This window comes from Callithrix jacchus, chromosome 8 (genome assembly GCF_049354715.1).
Source record: "Callithrix jacchus isolate 240 chromosome 8, calJac240_pri, whole genome shotgun sequence".
NCBI classification, from domain to species: Eukaryota; Metazoa; Chordata; class Mammalia; order Primates; family Cebidae; genus Callithrix; species Callithrix jacchus.
Window position 1 is genome coordinate 65,318,733 of NC_133509.1, and position 17,104 is coordinate 65,335,836.

General features: G+C 36.2%; 1 protein-coding gene and 1 pseudogene across 12 annotated transcripts in view; both read right to left on the reverse strand.

Moving 5' to 3' along the window:
- Nucleotides 1-2,537: 2,537 nt before the first annotated feature.
- STRN3 (striatin 3) overlaps nt 2,538-17,104 on the reverse strand; it is a 109,525-nt gene continuing 94,958 nt past the window's right edge. For all 12 annotated transcript variants that reach the window (XM_002753787.7, XM_009005898.5, XM_078334651.1 and 9 more), the window contains 5 exons: nt 12,319-12,486; nt 10,909-11,049; nt 7,397-7,504; nt 4,275-4,361; nt 2,538-4,193 (listed from right to left, as the gene is read on the reverse strand). In XM_002753787.7, the coding sequence (XP_002753833.1) occupies nt 4,024-4,193; nt 4,275-4,361; nt 7,397-7,504; nt 10,909-11,049; nt 12,319-12,486 (674 nt within the window). In that variant the 3' untranslated portion in view covers nt 2,538-4,023. The remainder of the gene's footprint in view (nt 4,194-4,274; nt 4,362-7,396; nt 7,505-10,908; nt 11,050-12,318; nt 12,487-17,104) is intronic.
- LOC144577378 (developmental pluripotency-associated 5 protein pseudogene) lies at nt 16,174-16,896 on the reverse strand (annotated as a pseudogene).

Sequence of the window (17,104 nt, forward strand, 5' to 3'; positions counted from 1 at the left end):
CTCTCCCAAAAGACAGAGAGGTACTTTATCATCCCATCTTGCCTGTCTTTTCTAAAGACAGGTCCTGTCTCCTCCTCTCATCTACTAAGCCCCCTGAGAAAGGTGTTAACTAGTTAGAATATGCTCCAGTAAATCTTTTAGAAGTCTTACAATTTTATACTCTGCATAGGAGAATAAAAGGACAACATGTAGGGAGAAACAGAACTGGAATTGCCTTTATCACTACATAAAAATTTGAATTTGAAAATGAGTTTGAGACGACAACCTCCCCCTCTATAAAATGCTACAAATATGACTGAATCATGTAACAAGGATAATTTTAATTAAACATCATAAAAACTGGGTTTAGCATGATTTTTCCCAAGTAGACCAAAAACTCTCAGCCAGGAGTACAACCTCTTGGAGAGTTAAGCTTTAATGAAAACTTGGCTACCAGTCATTAGCCCCTTTAAGAAAGTGGTCTTTTTCTTTAATTTTATAATGGACAAAGTTTTGAGTCACCTGACATAACCAGGGAATAGCAGCAAGAAAGCAGAAATCAGAACTTTAATTTACTATCGATAATTTTGTAAGTAAACATAATCAAGATAATGGTTATCTATAGGAAACAGAGTAAAAAGGAAAGATGTATTACAATCCAACTTAAGTAGGCATGCTTGGATTTCAAATATGCTAGCCCATTTAACTTAATGCATTAAATGCAATGTTAGTCTTCAATGGCTAAGTTAGCTAGTTTGAAATAATGAGAAAAGCAACATGAAATATGAGGCAGAATATGATTAACTATTCTTATTAGGGAAAAAGTCAACATATTAAATTTGTATAAAGTACTGTTTAATGGTGAAATTAATCTATATAATTTCCCATGTCTCAAATGGAAGCACACATAATGAAAATAAGACATTCTTTTTGCATACCTTTAGTCTCTTCCAAATGTTTAATACTGAAGAGAAAAATACAACCAAAGGAGGTAAGAACAAAATAAGCATATATACTAATTTTTATTCGTTTCAGTTTTAATACACTCCGAATACGTCAATGTTTATGCATTGCAATAATCATCACATTTCAGATCAGTAGTAATGCACTGGATTGGCATAGCTGCTAGAAACAAAACTAGCTTTGGGAAAGTTTATTCTTTATTTCAAAAAAGAAGAAACAGGAGAAAGAGGAGAAAAGTACCCCCGCTAGTTCTCTAGTTCAATGTTCAGAAAAACAAAAAAAGATAATTAAAAAAACTTGCTGGGCACAGTGATTCACGCCTGTATCACAGCACTTTGGGAGGCCAAGGTAGGTGGATCACCTGAGGTCAGGAGTTAGACAGCCTGACAAACACGGTGAAATCCTGTCTCTACTAAAAATACAAAATTTGCCAGGCATGGTGATGGGCACCTGTAATCCCAGCTACTTGGGAGGCTGAGGCACAAGAATCACTTGAACCTGGGAGGTGGAGGTTGCAGTGAGCCAAGATTGCGCCACTGCACTCCAGCCTGGGCAACAAGAGTGAAACTCTGCTGTCTTTAAAAAAAAAAAAGAAAAGTTTAGTTTTTCATCGATGACTAAAATTGCCACTTAGATTTTTACAATAGATGACAAAATGTCTCAATATACAATGCAATTTTTCCCTGCAGCAGCAACTATTCAAATTGAATTTTACACGTAAGTTTTCTAGTGTTCCCTTCTAATTTCATCTGTAATGCCCTTCAAAGACAAAGGATATTTCCTTATTGAAGAAAGTTTCAAAATATTAATGTTTAACTTTATAAAACAACTTTTAACTAAGTTGGTGCAAAAGTCATTGTGTTTTTTGCCATTTCAATGGCAAAAATGCCACTAATCTAAGTGGCAATTTTAGTCATCGATGAAAAACTAAACTTTTTTTTTTTTTTTTTTAAAGACAGCAGAGTTTCATTCTTGTTGCCCAGGCTGGAGTGCAGTGGCGCGATCTTGGCTCACTGCAACCTCCACCTCCCAGGTTCAAGTGATTCTTGTGCCTCAGCCTCCCAAGTAGCTGGGATTACAGGTGCCCAAAACCATAATTACTTTTACACCAACCTAACAATATTCAATGTAGTTTATTCCTTAAATTTTTTTTTTTTTTTGTGGAAACAGCTATGGCAAATAGGAACAACACTGCCATTAACTGAAATTCAGATTTAATAAAGTAACAGGATGTTTAAGCAAATTATTTAAAACCGAATCTGTGCACTTTTGAGGGTTATGCTAAATTTAGATTTAATAAAGTAACAGGATGTCTAAGCAAATTATTTAAAACTGAATCTTGTGCATTTTTGGGGGGTTATGCTGCATTCTGTAATTTAATGGAAGATTTTTAAAAATCCTTAAGTGAGGTGAAATACTTGCACATTATTAATAGTGTTACTGATCTACTCTTATTAGAATATCAATAAGTAGTAAAGTTTGAAAGAACAGCATAAAAATGAAGGACTAAGAAATCTCCATTTCCTAGTTTAATTATGGAGAGTTAAGTATTGCACTTTATTATTCAGCACAAAATGATGTAGCCAACAGTAACATACAGGTACACAATTTAATATTTATTATATGCATTTTATATACATTATTTTTTCAACAGCTGTACGTTTACTATGTGGTACAATCTTAAAAATTTGCTGATTCATAGTTTGTAAAACAAAACCTTACAAAACTCATCAAAACTCGCAAACTGATCAGAAAAGTTTCTCGGAAGACTAGAAAAAATACTTTATTGTCTTAATCATGCATTACACAAACAAAATCTTTAGTTACACCATAAAATTAAGCACATCTAAAAAAATAAAACAGGGATAACTAGTCAAAACACAGCAGATTTCTGTATCCTGATTCAACTATTTTTGTATCCTATTTGTAATGCAAATAAAATTTTACTCCAAATATTTTCAAACAAGTTAGTTTTGCTTGGAATCATGGTAAACCAAGATATGTATCTTAGGGGGAACCACCTTGGTTTGTAATTTAAACTATAAAATATTCTATTTTTAGTCTATTTTAGACTATTCAAAGGGTTCCAAAATAGATATACAGGTTCCTTTAGCACATTAATAAAAGGATATAAAGACCAACAAAAAGTGAAATAAATAATAGGCCATTAGCAAGATGGATAATCCTTGATAAATAAACTTGTAAATACAGTAAGATGTACAAAATATCACATAGTGATAGGATGCCAAGATTAGTTTTTTTCTTTAAGAGTTCATTTGGAGTACTAAACCCCACTGTTTCATTTTAATACACTTAATAGTCCTTGGTTTATGAAGACATTTATGTGATGGTGAACGTTATTTAGCATCTTTATGGAAGGACTTAGCTGAGCTGTATTAGGCAGGAGGAGGAAAGAAAGTGGTTACAGGGTAGCTGGTCAGTGAGATCTCTGTGTTTTAGGGTTATATAATGCAGAAAAACTTCAATACAATCTTGAGCACTGTTGTGACAGGCTAAATATATAAAAAGACTTATAAAAACTAGAATTTTATCCAAACATTTTGTGCAACTAATGCTAAAATATTTTAAGTTAAATTTTCTTTTTCTTTTTTTAAAGCAAAATAAGTTTAAAGGGGAATCTGTGGCATTCAACTGATAAACAGAAGATCACTAAGAGATGAAAAAAAGCTACTCTTGGAGCTCACTTCCCCCAACAAGAGCACCACATTCCTAACCCTAAGGCAGCACACAGAGTCAAAAAAAAAAAAAAAAAAAAAAGTCTTTTTTGAAAGATCAGACTCCACATTGGCTTAAAGACACCTAAAAACAGACATACGCTCAGTTCATATCCAGTACAGGCCACAAATACTGGAGTCCTTTTTTTTGTCCCACAAAATACAGTAATTACAGTTAAATTAATGAGCTTGACAATAAGATGTTTTCCACCAATCTGTGCCTGCCCCAAATAGCCTTCACCAGGCAGATCACATGTAGTGTCCTATCAGTAACCCTTTTGATGGCAGTGATGCAGACCCTCTTTCTGTCCAGGCAAATCTTGTTATGATGCAAGTTTCTGTTGATTCATACAAATACTTTGGCAAGGGCATCAGCTCCTGCACTAGCTATATATGCTTTTGATGGGTGGAAAGCAACATCATAAATTGATTCATCCAATTTCTTTCTATGCGCTGTTATTTCTTGCACACACGTCTTGCTGTCTAAATTCCATAATCTGATAGAACAGTCATGGCCTGTAAAAGAAGAAATAAAGTTTGTTTCTGAGTAACAATCTTTTATAAAGTTTGTGGGCACTACAGAACTTTAACACTTACTTCCAGACATCAAATAGATTCCATTAGGATCTACTGCTAGACTTGTAACAGCATCCAAATGAGCTACCATAGAATGGATCATTTTACCTAAACAAAATACAACAGAGATTAAGTTTTCACAAATACTAACTTGAGAGAACAGAAACTACAATATAGCATCAACATAAAACAATCACTATAGCAATTTTTTTATTGTGGTAAAATATACACAATATAAAATTTACACTGTAAACATCTGGGTATACAATCCAGTGTCTTTCAGAACATTCACAGTATTATGCAACCATAACCATTCTCTAGAGTTCAGAACATTTTCATCACTGGAAAAGGAAACCCCACACCCAATTAAGCAGTCACTCCTATTTGTCCCTCCAAGCCCTGGCCATCAATAAATCGACTCTTTCTATAGACTGGTCTATTCTGGATGCTTTGTGTACGTGAACTCATACAATATGTGGCTTTTTGTGTGTGGCTTCTTTCACTGAATACAATGTTTTAAGGGTAAATCTACTATAGTAATGTTTTCAAGGAATTTAAATTTAAATGCAGAATTTTCTCTGATAATTACTCCTAAAAAAGACATCTGTGTAACATGTATTTGACAATATCTGATAGACACTGTTAAACAATGACAGTAGGATTGCATCAAAGGCTTAAGATCATGTAAAATGGTATTAAATAAGCCAAGTGTGGTGAGGTGTGTCTGTAGTCCCAAGCTATTCAGGAAGCTGAGGTCGGGGAATCACTTGAACCTAGTAGTTCAAGGCTGCAGTGCACTATGATTGTGCCTGTGAATAGCCACTGTACTCTAGCTAGCCTGGGCAACATAGTGAAATGCTGTCAAGAAAGGAAAGGAAAACTGAAAGGAAAGTGGAAAGGAAAGAAGAAAGAAAAAAGAAAGAGGGAGGGAAGAAGGAAGGAAGGAAAAGTGTTAGTGACAGACCTTAAGACTATTTTATATTCTGGGCTAACAATAAATAAATCACCAGAAAATATAATTCAACAGAAAATATAATTCTACCTAAACATTCCAGTATCAAGTTCACTTCACTTATCCTTTGAAATATAATCATTTTACATACACTAAAAAAGAAAGAAGAGAGGGGGTAAACAAATTACTCTAGATTTCCCTAGATATTAACAAAAACACTGCTCTGAAAAACATGACTTAATGAGTATCTTCAGTAAAGACTTGGCAAGCAAATGGAATTCAACAGCAAGTAGAATTTAAAAGACAAGATGTGAATACAAAGTCGTACTGCACAAATACTTTGGGGCAAGGGCATCCTACAATAGCAATATATGCTTTGGATGGATAGAAAGCATTATAAACTGATTTTATAGGAAAAGGGAAGAGAATAAAATAGAAACACTGACACTTTTATAAGTTGCTCTCCTTTCACTCAGCAATGAGTCTTTATTACTCGAATGCCTGGGATGTCCCTAATTAAAGACAAGCTTTCCCCAAAATTCTAATTATAATCATTAGCCATGTCTCTGGTCCCCTGATGATACTCTACACAAGGATATGAAAGAGGTCTAGTTTTGTTATTTGTGATGGGGCTATAGCTGTTGACCTGAATACAAAACCGCAACATAATAAAATATGCAAAAATACACTCCAAAAAACCTATAAAAGGTAATATAGCAGGCTGGGCACAGTGGCTCATGCCTGTAATCCCAGTACTTTGGGAGGCCAAAGCTGGCAGATCACCTGAAGTCAGGAGTTCGAGACCATCCTGGCCAACATGGTGAAACCCTGCCTCTCCTAAAAATACAAAAATTATCCAGGTGTGGCGGTGGGCACATGTAATCCCAGCTACTAGGGAGGCTGAGGCAGGAGAATCACTTGAACCTGGGAGGTGGAGGTTGCAGTGAATTGAGATTGCGCCACTGCACTCCAGCCTGGGTGTCAGAGTGAGACTCTGTCTCAAAAAAGAAAAAAAGTCCTATCACTTTCTGGCACTATTAAACACTTACCGGTTGAAGACAAAGAAGTCTCTCATTTCAAACCACAACTGTCTCTCATTAATATGAAGAGTAATAAACAGAATAATCTTAGATTTATTTTTCTATTATTTGGAGCATACTGCTTCAATTATCTTCATATTACTAGTTCCTAGACTAGTTAACAGAAAGAATAAATAGGTGGAATTTGGAAACAATTTGAAAGAATATGCTCCTTGATACTGAATAAACATTTACTGACCACTTTCTTGATTTCTGTTAATAAAATAGCTCTACGCTCTCTCACCTTTTGCTTTTAATATAACTACTGGAATTCCTGCACTTTCCCATATAACTGTAAATCATCAATAATTAGTAAAAAGAAATCTTTTTAGAAACACAAAGGAAATTAACCCCTCTGCTCTTGTAACAGAGGAAAATATTTTCAGTTTCATAAAAATGAAAAGGAGTGATTTGATAAAGTGTTAAATGGAGGCTGGGCATGGTGGCTAATGCCTGTAATCCCAGCACTTTGGGAGGCCGAGGCAAGTGGATCACATGAGGTCAGGAGTTCAAGACCAGCCTGGCCAACATGCGGAAAGCCCATCTCTACTAAAAATACAAAAATTAGCTGGGTGTGGTGGCGGGCGCCTGTAATCCCAGCTACTCAGGAGGCTGAGGCAGGATAATCTCTTGAACCTGGGAAGCAGAGGTTGCAGTGAGCTGAGATCACACCACTGCACTCCAGCCTGGGCAACAAGAGCGAAACTCAGTCTCAAAAATAAATAAACACAGTGTTAAATTGAAAACACTGGCTGGGCACAGGGACTCATGCCTGTAATCCCAACACTTTGGGAGGCTGAGATGGGAGGACTGCTTGAGCCCAGCTTTTTTTTTTTTTTCTCCCAAGAACAGTCTGGGCAACATAGTGAGTCCCCGTCTCTCTAAAAAAAAAAATAAATATTTTAAATAATTTTTTTAAAGAGAACATCTACTTGAATTTTACATCCTGTGTACAATGTAGACCTGTAAATATTCATTTGTCTGCAATTTGTTAAAAATAATCTGTCCATGAAAGTGTTGTTTGAACAAAAGGGTTTTATGGTTACGACTCTACAGACTAAAACATATTGTCATTTTCTATATAATCTTCAAATAGAAACCTGTTTGCTTACCCGTTTTATTGTCAAAAAATTTGATGTGTCTATCTTCATGAGCAGTTACTGTAACAGGAAGTGTGGGATGACTTACTACTCTGTTGATATGATTATTAGATTGTAAACCTGAAAAATAAAGACAATATGTTAAAATTAAAACCTTCAATAAGAAGTTGGATAATGGCCTTTTTAATCATGCTCCAATATACAAATAATTAAAAACCAAACCTTTTGCATAAAACAAAATATCTGAGAACAATGACTCTAGATTAAAAAAAAAATAAGTATTTACATTATCACGTCCTATAATACAGACTGTACTAGGCTCAAGTTTAGAAAAAATGAGCAGTGTTTTAATGCAGCTCTTTATTATAGGTAGTTTAGAATTTTTAAAAGATCTACAATTATTACGTCTAATAAAGAGTCCATAAAATAATTTTTATTTTTATTTATTTATTTTTTAAGACAGTCTTGCTTCGTCGCCAGGCGCCAGTCTGGAGTGCAGTGGCGCGATCTCGGCTCACTGCAACCTCTGCCTCCCAGGTTCAAGAAATTCTCCTGCCTCAGCCTCCTGAGTAGCTGGGACTACAGGCACGCACCATCAGGCCCAGCTAATTTTTATATTTTTAGTAGAGATGGGGTTTCACCATGTTGGCCAGGAGGGTCTCAATCTCTTGACCTTGTGATCCACCCACTTCGGCCTCCCAAAGTGCTGGAATTACAGGCGTGAGCCACCACACCCGGCCATAAAATAATTATAAGCCTTTAAAGAAGGAAAACATTCATAACTGCTAGTCAGACGTTTATAAGGAACAATCCCCATCCTACCTACACTGACAAAAACAAAAAAAGACAAAAAACTGAATTAACGCTCTTTAAAGATGAGATTTTTTCAACCAGTAAGCTGTTACTTTTTAATTAAAGATGGAGAACAGAGAAATATCAAAACAAATAAATTAGAGAAAAATCTTCAATATTAATAGACTTTAGATCATTCTATATGTGTACCGCAACTCATACACCTAAACGCATAAAATATATATCTACACACACACACACAGAGAGTTATAGTTACCTATGTAGGGTAATTTTTTAAAAAAAGGTTTGAGGAGATACTGGGACAGAGACCTTAGAAAATAATTTTGGTTTAAGATCTGACCATGGCACCATGTAAATATCTTACATAATTATAAAACAATTTTTTTTTTAAGAAACAAGGTCTCTCACTCTGTCACCTAGGTTGGAGTGCAGTGATGCAATCATAGCTCATGGTAACCTTGAATTCCTGAGCTCAAGTGCTTCTTCTGCCTCAGTCTCCAAAGCTAGGACTGCAGGCACTATCAACATGCCCACCTAATTTTTTAAGTTTTTGGTAGAGATGAGGTCTCACTATGTTGCCCAGGCTGGTCTCGATCTATTTTTTTTTTTCTTTTTTTAAACTTTTTTTTTTTTTTTTCTTTTTGAGACGGAGTCTTGCTCTGTTGCCCGGGCTGGAGGGCAGTGGTGAAATTTCGGCTCACCGCAACCTCCACCACCCAAGTTCAAGTGATTCAACTGCTTCAGCAACCCGAATAGCTGGGACTATAGGCACGCACCACCACGACTGGCTAAGTTTTTGTATTTTTAATAGAGACAGGGTTTCACCGTGTTGGCCAGGAGGGTCTCGATCTACTGACTTTGTGATCCGCCCGCCTCGGCCTCCCAAAGTGCTGGAATTATAGGTGTGAGCCACTGCACTCAGCCACCCATGCTGGTCTCTGCTCCCAGCCTCAAGCTATCTTCCTGCCTTGGCCTCCCAAAGTGGTGGGATTAGAAGTATGAGCTAATGCACCCAGCTGACAGTTGTTTTTCTAAAACAAATTAATGAAAATCAAAAATAAAATTAAACAAACGAACTTTAGTATATCCAACTGGTGGTATAGCTACAAAGGAAGAAACTTCCAATGACTTTAAAGCACAGTAATTAGACTGTATATCCCTAGTGGAACATAGTTAAGTACAAAGTTTTATTATCAATAGTCAGTCTTTTGGTGGTAACGGTATTATTATTGAGACGACTCTGTGTATACTGTGGGATAAATCAAATGAGAAACAATTGTGTTGAGAACCAAAATAAATCTGAATTTGAAGTGGAGGTATTTTACTTTTTAAAAAATGCTTATTTACTAGCTCTGTCCATTGAAAAACCCTAACTTAATGAACAACGCAGGAGCCATGAAGACCATGAGGATCAACGCAACAGCCTAGCACCCCAACTGTAGTCTCTAAATGCCATTTCCCACTCAAAGAAACCACAACTCCTTAGATAAAGAGCTGATTTCAGATCTGGGGGCACAAAATGAACAAGATGAACCTAAAACATCTTGTCATATGTCATATCAGTAAGCTACCAACAACTACCAGGGTCATGGCAAAAGGACTGAGGAGCCAACCTGAGCCCCACTGAATTAGCCCCACTGGCCAAAATGAAAGGATCTGAGCAGGGATAAAAATTATACCTGCAATGAATTCAAACACATCAAATACATTTACATCCATGAGACAGTACCATGATACCAAAAACAACACGCAAGACAAACTGGTCACCTGTAGAGGGTGCTAGCAAACCACCTCATTATTTTGAAAACTGGTAAATAAAGGTGAAAACCAAAACCCAATCATTTACCTTGCCTTTCCTTAATACACACTAACCCCAAGATAACCAAATTACTGATAAGGAGATGTTCCTTTTTATAGGAATAATCTAGCTAATAAATGGAGAGGGAATAATAAAATTAGGAAATCATTTTTCGGTAGAAAATGAATTAATGAACCCAGGCAATAATCAAGACTGAAAGCATCACAAAAACATACACAACCAGAAAATACTTACTTCTGATAAAAGCTCACAAATTACTTATGAAGTAGAGTTGCCAAAAACATTTTAAAATTTTAAAAAGGGGAAAAGAACCAGTGAATCTGAATTTGAATAAGTCTCTAGATCTACAATTAATTCACAGGAAATAGAGAAGCACGTTAACTAACGCAGGGATACAACTAGCAAAATCTAGACTGTGGGAAACTTGACAGGACAAACTAGCCAATTTCTTCAATTAAAAAAAAGGAATATAAAAGAGAGCAAAGGGAATCCATGGATAAAGAGAGACCTGAAAGACCTATCAACCAATCGCAATACATAAATCTTATGTGATCCTATCTAAATAAACTCTAAAACACACACCATATACTGCATGTACAATACTGGACATTTATAGACAAGTATTTAAGCTGAATTATGAATATGTCAGGTTCATTATGTTATTTTCTCTATTTTCACCTTCATATTGCTCTAGTCATTCCTCTTTTCTCTTATGTACACCCAAGCTTTTAAGCACAATTTGAAGAAAGCAGAAATAATATAACTGTAACATTATGAAACAATTTTGCCATCCTAAATTTAAGTAGTCAAAATGTGAAAATTAGCTAAAAGATCACTCTCTATTGTATAATAATCCTTTTCAAGGTTTCAAACAAACTCCACGAACACTTACCAGAATCTACCTGTGATGAAAGTATCACCAATGACTGTGAAGTTTCCAAATCATAAATTACTGCACTACCAGTGTTGAAAGAGGTTACCATATGAGCTGGATCACAGCCTATAAAGTCAACTGATGTAGGTATTCCATGATCTGAAATGAACCCAAAGACAGACAACATAAAGTAATTTTGAAATCTCTACTTTTCTAATCAGAAAAAGGAATTCAAATATTATTGAAATACTGTTATCAAGAAATATCTTTTCCTCAATTATTTAAAAACTTTATTTATAGCATTCTATTTAACATTATAAGAAAAACACATCTACAGAGTTCATAAAGAGTAAATACATGCAGAAGTTATTTGTTCTACTATACAATTTCTTCTAAAGGATTACATAAAATCCTAGTCTTTTGGCCAACTAGCCAATTATACTTCTTACTGTAAAATGATAAATTGGCATTCTCACATAACTGTTCTGGGAGACTGGCTTACCTGTCAGAGATCTCTGTAGGCTTTTATCAAGCAGCTAATACAAGTCCAATTTATGGACTCATGAACATGGCTTGGACTCTGGAATCAGCTGATGCAGTACTTCCCCCTAAAATGGCCTGAGTAGCAAATTCTCTCCTTAACATACTAAATTAAACTAGCCAAATCAACGCACAATTAAATGAAATATGGAGCCAAGCTATTAAGTATCTAGATGAAGCCAGAAACAAATATCTAAATGAATTCTTACCTCTAAAGCTTGGATAACTGAAAATAAGAAGTATCGCTAAGGTGTCTAATAGACACAAAATTATACATATACTATTCACCTAAAATGTTTTAAAATAATATGTATTTTTATATACAAATAAAAGGTCTAATTTAAAAAATTTAAAATGACTTGGAAAATAAGACCAGTAAATATCTTCAAAAGATAAACTGGTTAAATCCTTTTTAAATAGGAAAATACTTAAAATCATTAAAATAACCCAATTTGTACTTTTCCAGTTAGAGGTTCAATAATTATGACTAGACTACTCAACTAGGATGCTCAGGGTCATGGAACACATGGTTTATAGGTATGCTTAAGACTATGATCCCTTCAGTCTTGGTGGGTAGTCATGTGGAACAGGTGGTGTGCCTCCTGTTGTCTGTAAGAGTATCCTTATTTGTCTACTGCACTATTATATACAAGTAGTTTTACATTTTAAAAAACTGGAATATAAAATAGGTAACAAAAAAGCACTGCACTATGGGATATAGTTGTAAAGCACTTGAAAAAAAATGACTAGGAGTAAAAAGTAAAAAAATAACTTTTACAAAATTATTTCAATATATCTTTTTGGAGGATTAAATAAATCAATTACTTTGCCCTTTATATATTCCAAATTGAAAAAAAAAATTGTCTCATAGATGCAAAATTTACTTACTTTTATCTCCATTGTAAGTGCAAATACATGGCAATTTTTCTTGTGGATTCCATAACCTAACAGTGCCATCTGCTGAACAAGACAGTAATTGATTTTTTATGCCACTATAAGCAAGAGCCCAAACTGCATCTGTATGACCAACTAAAGTGCCAGCTAGAACATTTGGCTCTGGGAAAAAACAAACAAACAAAATATTAGGTTAAAGAAATTTAAAAGACACTTTGATAAAGAAAGCTTACTATATAACTGAGTGTAATGAACACAAAGGCCATAAGAAGATAAACTGAAGTGTACACAGTGGCTATATCTAAGAGTAGAGTTATGGCCTATTTTTATCCCCTCCTCCCATCAACATTTTTCTGTATTTTCACAATTTTCAATAAAGAAACATATGCTTTAAAAAAAAAAACAGCTTTCTTGAGATATAATTTACATACCATACAACTCACTCATTTAAAGTATATAATGCAATCATTTTTGGTAAGTTGTTCAGAGAGTTATATAATTATCATGACAATCAATTTTAGGAAACTTTTATCTCTCAGTCACTTCCCCCAGTTCCTCCTCCCCACCTTTCCATAAGTCTAGGCAACAACTAATACTGTCTCTATAGATGTGTCTATTCTCAACATTTTCTATAGATGGATCATATAATATGTGGTCTTTTGTGACTGGGATCTTTAACTGAGGATGTTTCCTTTCTTTTTGAAATAGGGTCTTGGCTGGGCGCAGTGGCTCACATCTGCAATCCCAGCACTTTGGGAGGTCAAGGTGGGCGGATCATGAGGTCAGGTGTTCAAGACCAGCCCTACCAACATAGTAAAACCCCATCTCTACTAAAAATACAAAAATTAGCTGGGCATGGTGGTGCATGCCTGTAATCCCAGCTACTCAGCAGGCTGAAGCAGGAGAATCACTTGAACCTGGGAGGTGGAGGTTGTAGTAAGTCAAGATCATACCACTGCACTCCAGCCTGGGCAACAGAGCGAGACTCAGAAATAGGGTCTTGCTCTGTCACCCAGGTTGGGGTGCAGTGGCACAATCACAGTTCACTGCAGCCTTGACCTCCTCGTCAATGAAGATGTTTTCAAGGTTTATCCATGTTGGAGCATGTATCAGTACTTCTTTTCTTTTTAGTGCCAAATAACATTCTACCATATGAATACATCATATTTTATTTATCTGTGCCTTAACTGATAAGACATTTGATAGCTAATAATATTGAACATAATTTGTCTGACAATCCTATTCCTCTAGAAAACTCCTCCTACTGTCCATGAATGGTTCTTATCATCTCCACAATTCTCACAGCTTCCAACCTCTCTTCCTCATGAATGACTACACCTCATACTTCACTGAGAAAATACAGCATTCAAATAATGCTCTATGTTTCTTATCCCCCATCTTCTTGCTACCAAATTAATATATAAATGATTAGGAGTGTCTAAATGTATCTTCTCCTAGCTTCCAGATACAAGTAATTAATCTGTCCTCCATCCTATCAAAGGCCAATTCCACCAGATGTGTTAGTACCAGATGGCACTAACTCAGTGTTATGTTTACTGCTTCTCTACTAAACAAATTCTCCTCTTTGGGATCATTACTATAGTGGGGGGAGAAAAAAAAAAAAACTTGTTCCAGACTCTCATAAAGAAGAAATCATTAATCCTACCCTACCACCCCTTCTACCAAGTGGCAAAAATGTGCTTTTTACCTCCTGTTTACTCTTCAAATCACTCCAATTTGGTTTCTGATACCATTACCATACCAAAACAATCCTTACTAAGATGACTAATGACGATTCCTTTACTCTCAAATTTAATATTTTTCTTCAATGATACAAAACGTTGTTGTTGTTCCTATTATATTGCTTTTTATCCATACAGTCTGACATGAAGACTATATGGATAGTCCCTTCATCCTTCAGTCTTAGCTCCAGCATCTAATCTCTATGTGGCCAAGACCTGGGTGACTTGCTAGTCATTTATAAAAAGGAAACTTTCTATCATATTATTAGACCTCTCAGCAACATCTCAAAGTACAGACTGCTTCCTTCTTCTCAAAATGCTTTCTTCTTTAGTGTGCTTCCATGATTTCACACTCTCCTGCACTTCCACCTGTCTCTTGGCTCATACCTCCTCAGTTTCCTTTGTTGGCTCTCTTGCTCTAGCCACCTTCCCAGTGTCAGTTACTGAGGACTTTAGTACCAGGTCATCTTCTCTTCTTACATTAAACAATACATTCTCTCTGTATCACCCATTCTTACAGCTTAATGTATCATCAGTAGAGAAGACTCTCCATGTTTTTATCTCCAATTGAAATCTCTTTGGGTTCCATATTTGTATATTACCTACTTGATACTGTTATAGTTTAACATGCCTAAAATCAGAACTCACCATCTTAAATCTCCTCACAGCCCCCATTTCAATAAATGCTCCCATCACATGCTTAGTTGCTCTTGTCACTCATGACTGATAATGAAAATGTTCTGAAATTAGTGATGATGGCTGCACAACTTTGTGAACACAGTAAAAACTACTGAACTGTATACTATTTTTAAGCATTAACTTTTCTTTAAGAAATGGGGTCTTGTGGCTGCACATTGTGGCTCATGCCTATTATCCCAATTCTTTGGGAGACCAAGGCAGTAGGATTACTTGAGCCCAGGAGTTTGAGAGAACCCTGGGTTACATGGCCACCGTTTCTACAAAAAATACAAAAATTAGTGGGGTGTGGTGACTCACACCTGTAGTCCCAGCTACTCAGGAGTATGGTTTGAGCCTGGGCAGCAGAGGTTGAGGTAAGCCAAGATCACGCCTCTGCCCTCCAACCTAGGAGACAGAGCGAGACGCTGTCTCAAAAAAGAAAAGCACTAAAAAAAAATGACTAGGAGTAAAATGATTATCGTAACTTTTACAAAATTCTTTAATTAAATGTTTTATTGAGATATAACTTGCTTTTCAAAAGAAACGAAGGAAAGGAGGGGAAAGGGGAAAGTGAAAAGGTAAAAGAGAAAGGGGAAAGGGGAAAGGAGAAAGGAGAAAGGGGAAAGGGGAAAGAGGAAAGAAAAGGAAGAAAGAGAGATGGGTTCTCTCTATAATGGAGTACACTGGCACCATCATAGCTCACTACAGTCTTGACTTCCTATACTCAAGTGATCCTTCCAGCTCAGCCTCCTGAGCATCTGGGACTATAGGCACATGCCACCACATGTGGATGATTTTTAAATTTCTGGTAGACATCAGGTCTTACTGTGTTGCCCAGGTTGGTCTTGAAGTCCTGGCCTCAAGTGATTCTCCCATCTCGGCCTCCCAAAGTGGTGGGATTACAGGTGTGGGCCACTGTGCCCAGCCTGAACTGTATACTTTAAAAGGGTGAATTTTGTGATATGCAAATTACATCTCAATAAAGCAGTTAATTAAAAAACACATACAACCAAATTAAGAGTCACTCACTTATCACTTTATCTACTCAACATAATTTATCAATAAATCCTTTCTATTCTACCACACTTCCCCAGTGTATATCTTAAAACCACTTCTAACTGCTCTGCTACCACCACTCTAACCTTGGCAATATTGTCTGTCACCTAGTTTACTGGACTACTGTATGACAGCGGCCTCCTAAATGGTATTTCTCTTTCCACTCTTCTCACCCCCAATTTATTCTTCTCACACCAGACACAGTCACCTTTTTAAAACCTTACATTTATCAGATAACTTCATGGCTTAAAACTCTTTACTGAAAGTAGCTTTTATCCTTCAGATGTTGGCTTGAATGTCATGATTTTAGATAAACCTTTCTTAATTCTTCTAGAAAAGGTTCTTTTACTCCCTCTTACAGTACTCTATCGTTTTTGTTTTTGTTTTTAATTTTTAAAATGGGTAAGAAAAACTTTTACTGGCAACCATCAAAGAGATATTCTCAAAAAGACTAAGACCCAAGGTAGAGACCCCTAAAGGGATGATTTTCCCTCAACTCCTCAGCCTGGAACAGATTTTAAACCAAGCTGGAGAAATCACTCCAGCTCTGGCCACAAATTAATCTCTACATCCTGGCCTTCAACCTGGTTGGAAGCTGGTTCACTTCATCCAAGGGCTGAGTTCGAGGGCATTCATGGCTTCCTCAAGTTTGAGCATCCATTGTTCCTGGTGCTGGCGGTGCCACTCAGCCTTAGACTAGAGTATCCGCTTGGCCCGAAGCTTGTATAGGAGCTGTAAACCACGACCTCAGTGAAATCTGGAGACTTCAGAGCCTTCAGCTCGAGCATGGCCTTGCTCACCTGCTCGATGTAAGGGATTCGACATCCGTCCCGGCCGAACATGGCTTCCAGCAGCCGCATCTGGACCTGGAACACTTCTGGATCTTTCAGGTCTTCGGGAACTTTCACCCACGGTGGGATACTTCTACGTTCCGGGAGCATTCCCATCTTATGACCCTCACAAGCAAAACCCTATCATCTTATCATTTATCACAATTTGTAACCATAGATCCCATCACCTTGCTTATTTGTTTTATATCTCTACTTTCCATTAGACTGATCTTATTTCTTGACATAGTACTTACCACAATGCCTAGCTAATGTAGGCACAAAGTGTGTGTTAAATAGAAAGAACAAAGAGTTCATAAACATTTTGTTTTAATGTTTTATAATTATTAACAATGTCCTTACAAATATATTTGAACACAGGTCCAGGTAGGTCTTTTCTGTAGGACAGATTTCTAAAAGCTCCATTTGTAAGTCAAAGAGGTTTTTGTTTTTTGAAATTAAAAATGTTTTTGTAGA